At 37.8% G+C, this 9,640-nt stretch overlaps 1 protein-coding gene across 1 annotated transcript in view; it reads left to right on the forward strand.

Moving 5' to 3' along the window:
• LOC102482260 (aldehyde oxidase) overlaps positions 1-9,640 on the forward strand; it is a 101,498-nt gene that overhangs the window by 37,379 nt on the left and 54,479 nt on the right. The window contains exons 16-17 of the mRNA XM_006152995.3: positions 205-297; positions 8,941-9,110. Of these exons, the coding sequence (XP_006153057.1) occupies positions 205-297; positions 8,941-9,110 (263 nt within the window). The remainder of the gene's footprint in view (positions 1-204; positions 298-8,940; positions 9,111-9,640) is intronic.

The following is a 9,640-nucleotide window of genomic DNA, read 5'->3' on the forward strand; positions in this document are numbered from 1 at the left end:
TTCCGAATATGCAGGAATATGTACCTTTTAGAGTCCATGTTCTTGAAGTCAGGGAGTTGCTTATACATCCAATCTTATGAACAGGAGAGTATTTTAAATTTTAGACTTCAGAGCAGAGCTGCTTGATGAGACTCATGCTGACCTCCCCTCCCAGACCATTCTGGTATTTTCAATCATTTAAAATATCTTGACTCTACTTTTTAGGACCCCAGTCACTATCCTCAGCTTACAGACAAGTATGAGAGTGCTTTAGAAGATCTTTATTCCAGACATCGCTGGAGTACAGCAAAGTACCAGGTTAGTGATGTTTTCTAAAGAAGTTGAAGTCTGGGCTCTTACTCCCTCATTTGGATGTATCCGCTTGTCTCTCAGAGAGTCTCAAGCTTCCTAAGCTGAAGCCTCCGTGGTAAAGTCATAACCTCCTTTAGTGTTCTTTAAAATTTCAAAATCTATGAAGAATTGCAACTGAAAACCAATCTAATGATGGTAATTTTCAAGAAAAATGTCTGTTTTTATCTTAAAGGCCATGTATTTTATGCCATGTCCTTGTCCCGCCAATGTGAATGAGCAGGCTAGCTTGCCGTATGCGTTCTTGCTTTCTGCCTGGCCTTGTGGGTGTTAGGACTCAGCCAAAGCCACATTTTGTGTCAGCACCATTGGACTGCTTTGATGTCATTTTCAGAGGAACAGAAAACAAAGCCCCTGAGGTTGATAAAAATGCAGTAATACTTTTTAAAAGAGTTGCTAATTTGCTTTATTTGAATGTGAAGATACTTTGCTCCTCCAACCCTTATCCTCCAAATGTTTTTTATTTAGTGAGAAACATCTTAGCGCTAAAAATAAAAGTTCTTTTTTTTATAATCGTTTTATTTAACTTTGTTTATTTATTTATTTTAATTTGACTAGAGAGGGACAGAGAGAGACAATGTGAAAGTAAGAAAGCAAGCCACCAGGTCAGGGACTCAAACCGCGATCAGCCATTTGGAAGTCAAGTGCCCTTAAACACCACACCATCTCCTAGCCCCCCAAATTAAGTTCTAAGAGATATTTTTGAGCTGCCCTAAAGAAGACAGATGATTAAAGAAAACAGAGTCCCACATGACTTTCAAATAGAAATTTCTGGGGCCAGCAGTTAGCGTAATGGCTATGTCACTGGACTCCCACGTAGTCAACTGCGGTTGGAGTCCCGGACCCGGTGACTTAAACTCACACCGGGCGCGGGCGCATGCGTGCCCAAGATCCCGAGAGGAGAATGGAGGAGAAGGGATTGCGGCATGACCATCCCCCCTAGGGGGTGATTTCTCGCTTTCTGTCTCTCTGCCTCTCTCTGTCTATCTGGCGAGTGCACGCGCCCTATAGCAAAAACCTCTAAAAAAAAAAAAAAAAAGAAATTTCTGCCACATTATAAAAATATTGCCTGGAAGTCAAACTGTTGGTAAATTTTGTGTGTTTTCCATTAAAATTATTATCAGAAAACTTGACCTTCAGAATGTTATTATATCATAACATGAAGCTTTTTAAAACATCATTGATTCTATTGTTTGAGTCAGTTAATAAAGCTCACAGTATGCTGAAACAAATATTGAAGTTGTTGTATATCCCTTGAGGTTTTAGGTTTAATATGTTAAAAAATTCAAATATGATGAATTCTTACAGCTGCCACTTTCTCTGATGTTCTGTAAAATTAGATAGCTCCAATCTTAGGCTTATAAATACCATAACATCACCTTGACAATGGAATAAGCTCCACAGTACAACAGTAATAACAAATCAATGGGTCTTCAAATCATCCAAAGAAACTGGAAATCTTCACATCATGTATGATCTTTAAAGGGAGTTTGTTATGATAGATTGCAAGACAGGTTTAGCTGTGGCAATCTCCCATATGATGAATATTGGCTTTGTTTTGCCTGTGTTTAGCACACACACACACACACACACACACACAACTAAAGCAACATCAGTGCTCATGATGAACATTTTCTTCCTAAATCAGTTTATTTGCTTTGAGAGCATTTTGACACAGCTTGAAAAGACCACCAGTTTGAAGAGACATTATTCTGCTATAGTAACTTTAGCCATATGACAAGCAGAGGCAAGTATTCAAACGTAACCCCTTTCATGCCAGTAGATTTAACACAACTGACAAAAGAAAAAAGAAAGAAAGAAAAAGAAATAAAAGAAAATTTTTTTATCTTCATCTAAAATGATCAGGGTCATATTTGACTATTCAATGGGACAAAGATATATTTTGGGATTTTTTTCCTCAATGTGGCAGGCCTCCCACATTAAACTTTCAAAAAACATTTTTTTCAATGCTTTGATGTGTTTCCTTAGTTAATAGTAAAAAATAGTTATGTCATAGAAAACCCCCAGAGCTTTAAAAAACAGGCAGGTGGACCAATGGAACAGAATAGAGGCCCCAGAAATAAACCCCAAAACATACAGCCAATTGATTTTTCACAAAGGGCACCAGGCAACCCAGTGGAGAATAGAATATCTCTCTATTAAATGGTGCTGGAAAAACTGGGTATCCACCTGCAGAAAGATGAACCTGAACTCCTATTTCTCATCATTAGCAAAAAATCAATTCAAAGTGGATCAAATATCTAAATCTAAGACCTGAAACTATAAAACTACTGATGGATAACACAGGGGAAACTCTTGGAGACAGTAGAGTAGGCAAAGATTTCTATATAAGACCTCCACAGCACAGGCAATAATTCCCAAAATAGACAAGTGGGATTACATCAGGTGAAAAAGCTTCTGCACAGCAAAAGAAACAATAACTAAAGTGAATTGACAACCCTTGGAATGGGAGAATATATATGCAAACTGTGCCTCACTTAGATGAGGGACTGTTAACCAGAATATACAAGGAACTCAAGCAGCTTACCCTCCCAAAAAATATTTGCCCCAATTAAAAGATGGACAAATGAGCTGAACAGACAACTCTCTAAGAAAGACATATGAATAGCCAAAAAGCATATGAGAAAATGATCAGCATTTCTTATTGTAAGGGAGATGCAAATCAAAACTCCAATCAATATGGGTAAGATTTTTTTCTTCTTTAAGAATTATTTTATTTAACTTTATTTATTTTTAATTTTTACCAGAGATGGACACACACACACACACACACACAGAGAGAGAGAGAGAGAGAGAGAAAGCAGGCTGCCAGGTCCAGACTCTAACTGCAGTTGACCATGTGGGAGTCCAGTGCCCCCAGGTGGCCCACCATGCCACCTGCTGGTGCCAATATGGTTAAGGTTAAAAAAAATAATAATGGTAAGTGCTGGCAAGGTTATGGTGAAAAGGGAACTCTCCTACGCTGTTGGGGGGAATGTAAATTAATACAGCCACTGTGGAGAACAATATGGATGCTTCTTAAAGACCTACAAGTAGAACTACCATATGATCCAGTAATTCCAGTCTTGGGTAGCTACTCAAAGGATAGGTATATACTCAGTTGGAAAAACACTTGCAAATCCATGTTTATTGCAACATTATTCACAATTGGTAAGACATGGAATCAACCCAAATGTTCAAGAATGGGTTAAAAAAAGTCTAGTCCATATATGCTATGGAATGCTACTTAGCGATAAGAAAACTAGACCCTTTATTTGGTAGAAAATGGATGAATATGGAAGATTTACTGCTAAGCAAAGCAAATCACACTATGAAAGAGATGCATTGTATGTCCCCACTCAATATATACCGAATGTCTCCACTTTATGGCAGAAATTGAAAGATTGAAAGGTATAAAAGCATGGGATCAACTGTGAGCACTAGACGCTGTTTGGGAGGGAGAGTGAGGAAATGTGGGAGGATGAGAGGGATGGAATTGAGGAAAAAAAAGGGAGGGAGACATTTAAGAAACAAAAAAATGGAGAATTATCTGTTGATGATTATGTGTATGGTAATATCTTTGACCGGAGTGATACACAGTGTATTTCATTCTGAAAACATTCTTTGTGTATGCTACAATGATATACAGTGATTGAATGGAAATAATGATAATAATAATAATAATAATAATAATAATAAAAGAGTAACAAAAGAAAATTCTCAGTGCTTTTGTAAGACTGTGTTTTCTTAGTGTCTAAGATAATGCATTTTCTGGAATTTTGATTTTCAGGATGAAAAGAGTCTCTTACTCTTTTAAAGTTCTTTTTTTAATTTTATTTCTGCCATGACAGAGAAAGAGGGAGAGAGGGAGAAAGACAGGCACCCCCAACAGGGTCTCCATGCTGCAATCCACCCCAGCCTCATCCAGTCTGGATATTAGGCCTTGCATGCCCAACCATGTACAGGGAGACCTCCAGATGGGAACCTAAGGCCTCCCCATGTAATTCCCTCATCACAGATTATTAGATTACTGATGCACCATCACTGTCAGCCCTTCTTTTCTTTTAAAAAATTATTTATTTAATTTTGTTTATTATCCAGCCCTGCTTAAAGTAAAAAAAAAAAAAAAAAAAAAAAAAAAAAAAAAAAAAACATGGGAGGAGGGCAGCTGATTAAGGTGGCTAGATCCCACATCAACTGCACAGTTCAAGTCCTAGACTCAGCAGCTTGAAAAATATGCCAAGCATATGTGCATGCATGCCCAAAATGCTGACAGGAAAATGGAGGGGGAATGGATGCATTATGGCTACCCTGCCTGGGGAGTGTTTTCTCACTTTTTCTCTCCCTTTCTTTGTCTCTTTCTCCAGTGAGCCCATGCACCCTGAAACCAAAAATAAAGAAAGATATGGGCGATCTTTCACTCTAGTGTTGTTTGAGCTGAGAACCAAATGCATAACTCAGCACTTCTGGGAATCTCTGACAGAGGAAATCAGTCCCTATAATCTGTAACATAGGAAAACCATACCCAATAGACCCTCGTAATGTTTTTTTTCTTATGACCTTCGTATCAGCTCCTCAGAGGAGAAGGAAAAGTGAACTGTTGAGAACACTTGGCCATGAGGACAGAGCAGTCAGCTATGTCAGTGGAGCTGCCGTGTGTATGTGTGTGGGGGGCTGCTTCAAATCCCAGCTCATGCTGATCCCGATGTGCAAAATTTTCTCTCATTTTCCTGACTGTATGTCCCTCACTCCAGGTCTTCCAGGGAAAGCCTCTGCTGGTCTGGCTTCAGCCCAGCACCACATGCAGTGCTGATACAGTGAGGGGCAAATGGAGCTGCCTATCATGCAGGCAGCTCCAGGCCCCAGAGCTGCCCTCTCCTTTTAGAGAATAGCTATGTGGCTGCTCAGCTGGAAGTTTTCCTGGAATTAAAAAAAAAAAAAAATTTATTTACATTCATTCACTATACATCAATGCAGAATACAAAATGAGATTTTCCATCCAGAATACACTGTATATTGGCTCAATCAAGGCTATTACCATACATGTTACCATCAACAAATAATTTTTCATTTCTTGTTTCTTACATATTTTGCTTTATTCCCCCCTTGGTTCCCTACCTCTCACCCTCTGCCATCTCCTGCCCTCCTCCCACACTGTCTTCAGCATCTACAATTGTTTTCCATGCCTTCTTCCCCACCACACACACATACACTTTATTGATTCACAGAAGATCTTAATTAATCTAAAAACTTGCAATGGCAAGCACAGCTGATATATACATATCTATGAATACATGTCTGACTTTGGGTGTAAACCTCAGTGAGAAAAGTGAACATACTATAAAGCAGCACCTTACTGGGGCTATATAGCTTACTACAGTCATTAGATAGGTATTTTATAATGCATTTTTTTTTAATTTAAAGAAAAATAGTTTTAGTTTTAATAGATCAAAATCAAAAAATGTTGAGAGAAATTTACTTAAGACTTAAAGCCAGGTAAAAGGTTAGCATTCAGTTCAAACAGTAGGTAGATGAAACTATCAGTAGTTCAAGAGAAGACAAAAGTCCTTAAATATGGAAAACAAAGCATAGAAGAAAATCAGTAATGTTTTGGTCAAAAGTCATAAAACTCTATTTCACTGGTTCAATGTCTTATAATTGATCTTTCTTCTATTGAATTTGCAGTGTTACTGTAGCCTGATCTTTCCTTTTAAACTTTGGAAGTTAACATTTATTTCCAGGCTTGTCCCGACCATTAGGTTGGTTGTTGTGTGACTCTTATTTCTGTGTGTTCAACTTTAGCTTTCCTGGCATAGTATTCCGCTCAGCACTTCTTGGAGAGAGGGTCTGGTGTTGGTAAATTCTTTCAGGTTTTACTTATCTGAGAATGTTTTTGTCTTTTTTTTCCCATATGAAGTATTCTTGATTGTAATTGTTTTTCACTTAACACTTTGAATATATTTTCCCATTCTTTCCTTTTTTGCATTGTTTCTGATGAGAGGTCTGCTGTTAGCCTGATGGGATATCCTTTGTAGGTAACTTGCCATTTTTCTCTTGCCAATTTTAGTGTCTTGTCTTTGTGGTTTTGGTCTATCTGACTATAATGTTCCTTGGAGAAGATCTTGGGTTGATTCTTTTGGGGATTTGGGGTCCTTAGTATTTCTTGGGTCTGGGTATTTGAGTGCCTCTCTAGGTTTGCAAAGTCTATTTCCAGGATTATCAATAGGTTATCACCGCCCTTATTGGTTTCTTCAGCTTCTGGCATGCCAATAATTCAGATAGGGCATTTAGTGGTATCTAGTATTACTTGTATGTTATTATCATTTTTTGGGTTATTTTCTCAGTCTTTTTGGTGAATTTTTCTAGGTCAGAGGTTCTGTCTTCTACATCTGAGATTCAGTCTTCTGCATGATCTAATCTGCTTTTTTTTTTTTTGAGAGGTTTTTTGCTATAGGACGCGTCGTGTGCTCACCAGAACCAGAGAGACAAAGAGAAACAGAAAGCAAGAAATCACCCCCCGGGGGGATGGCCACACCACAGTCCCTTCTCCTCCATTCTCCTCTTGGGATCTTGGGCATGCATACACATGCACCAGGTGTGAGTCTAAGCCACCGGGTCCAGGACTTGAACCGCGGTCGACAACATGGGAGTTCAGTGGCATAGCCATTACGCTAACTGCTGGTCCCTAGTCTACTCTTAATACTTTCAAGGGAAGTTTCAATTTCCTGTATTACAGCCTTCATCTCTAACAATTCCATTTGACTCTTTTTTAGGGTGTATTTCCTCTTTCAGATCATGCAAGAACTTCCTTACCTCCTGGAACTTATTGTCTCTTTTCTCCTGCATCTTTTGGAGTTCATTGTCTCTCTTCTCTTGCATCTCTGTTATCTTTGTCACTATGAATATTTTAAATTCTTTATCTGACTTTTCCATAGTTCCCTTGTATTGTCTGTCTATAGAGGAGGAAGAGTTATTCTTTTCTCTTAGGGGAGAGATATTTTCTTGGTTTCTCATATTTCTTGTGCATCTGCAGTAGTTTCTGGTCATCTGACAGATATATACGTTTTTTTTCCTAGTTTTTAGAGTTAAATCTGACCATTCAGAGGCTTCGGGAGGAAGTGACCTGCAATATCTAAAGAGTACTGTTTTTCTCCCGTTGTGCAGCTGATTCAAGGAAAACTGAGGATTAATCTGACCTTAAAAGTATTCAGATATTTGGCTACTGAGCACCTAAGACCTGTCTAGAAACTCACTGTGTGGAGGCTGAGTAGAAAAGTCAGAAAGGTAAAAAGAAAAGGAAAAGCCAAAGAAAACAACCTAAACAAAGAGAAAAAAAGACAAAAAAAAATTTTAAGCAAAAAATGAAAACTGTGCAACCTGCAGAACTCAGATATAGATGGCTGGTTATTGGCTTGTCCTGTGGGGGTGGGGGGAAAGGTAAGAATTAGCAAGACAAAGAGCTACAGAGAGCTAAGAAGTTTAAAATTTAAAACTAGGGAGATGGAGAGAGACAGAATAAATAGTGTGTTCTAACCTGGCTCCTGTCTAGATCTGAGGGGACAGCCAGATGAAGTCTAGCAGATCTTCAGTGACCCTAATGCCCAGTTTTCCTGGAATTTTTACCTCCCATCACCATTGCCCTTGGCAGCCACAGCCTTCACCCCAGTCTCTGAGTTTGGCTCATGTCATATCTCTTAGTCCCTTTTCTTTTTTTCTTTGTAACTCTAATTCATCTTCTCCCAGTATCCACCCTACAAGGAAAGCTAACAACTCTTATGTGAAATATCACAGGAGCATTATATTGCTTGGCCTCTATTTTGGTTAATGAAACATGTTTAAGATACTCACAGAAACAGTAGCAAGACATTTTTCTCTATGGGTCTCTAAGGAAGAGTAACATTAGTAACTCATTCCTCAAAGTGTAGTTCCTTTGGCTTCATTCTTTACCAGGATTGCCTCAGGTAAGGATTTTACCAATTATTTCTTAGACTTCCCCACTCAAAAAAAAAAAAAAAAAAGTTATTCTGGTTGAATTCATAACCTCAATAATTTGTATAAACATAATCATGATATCATCGTGTTCTTTTATAAAATACTTTATGTGCCCTGCTGAGATACAGTTGGTAAACTATTTTTGAAAATAAAATTTTAAAAAATACATGAGCATTAGCAAAAGGACATCATTTTATTTTAGCAGGAGAAAATATCTAAGTTAGTTTACTTACACAATTGAAATTTTCATTGGAGATGTCTGTGGTCTATATTCAAAAATTTAAGAAAAAAAAGAAAAACAATATCACAGACATAAAATTCAATTTGCCTATTGAATTTTTGTAATCGACTTATTGTTTCAGTACTGTTATTAATAGTGAGTTCTTTTCATTCTCAACAACGTTCTGATATGGGTGTAAATTATAAATTAGGTTGTCAGAAAAGTAATTCAGTTTTCTGTGTTTTTCTATGCAAAACATGTATCACATAAGTTTTCCAACAACCCAATAGTTACCGTCTTATGGAACATGTATATGACATGATTATTTTTATTTTCCTTATAAAAATATATAAATTATACATTTGTTATTTTTTAAACAGAATGTAGACCCAAAGCAACCTCCTCAAGACCCGATTGGCCATCCCATCATGCATCTGTCTGGTATTAAGCATGCCACGGGGGAAGCCATCTACTGTGACGACCTGCCGGTGGTGGACCGGGAGCTTTTCTTGACTTTTGTAACGAGTTCAAGAGCTCATGCTAAGATCGTGTAAGTGGTAACATGCTTACCCAGTGAGCATTACCGTTGCTTTTTAAATTTAAGTCAGATTAGTAAAAGTAATGATGTGAAAGGGGAAGCTCTTTGTGGCCATATCCAGACAAGAGGTGAAATGGGATAAAAGATGAGAAAAACCACATTTAGTATGTTGTGATGATGCTCAGGGAATGAATGTTAATTAATTAAAAAAAAAGTTTCAGGAGAAATAAAACCACTAAAACTGTCCTTATTAAAATTAAAAAAAATGCATATTTGATGACTGCAGTAAGCTATATAGCCCCAGCTAGGTACTACTTTATAGTATGTTCATTCTGCTCACTGAGGTTTATGCCTAAAGTCAGACTTGGATTCATGCATAGGTATATATCAGCTGTGCTAGCTATTGGATATATTTAGACGAATTAAATTCACTAGCAAATTAATTAAATGGGGGGAAAGGCATAGAAAGTAACCATGGATACCAGAGACAATGTAGGAGGAGGGTGGGACATGGCAGAGGGTGAGGGATAGGGAATCAAGGA

The sequence above is a fragment of the Tupaia chinensis genome, unplaced genomic scaffold (genome assembly GCF_000334495.1).
Source record: "Tupaia chinensis unplaced genomic scaffold, TupChi_1.0 Scaffold000361_2, whole genome shotgun sequence".
Taxonomy (NCBI): Eukaryota; Metazoa; Chordata; class Mammalia; order Scandentia; family Tupaiidae; genus Tupaia; species Tupaia belangeri.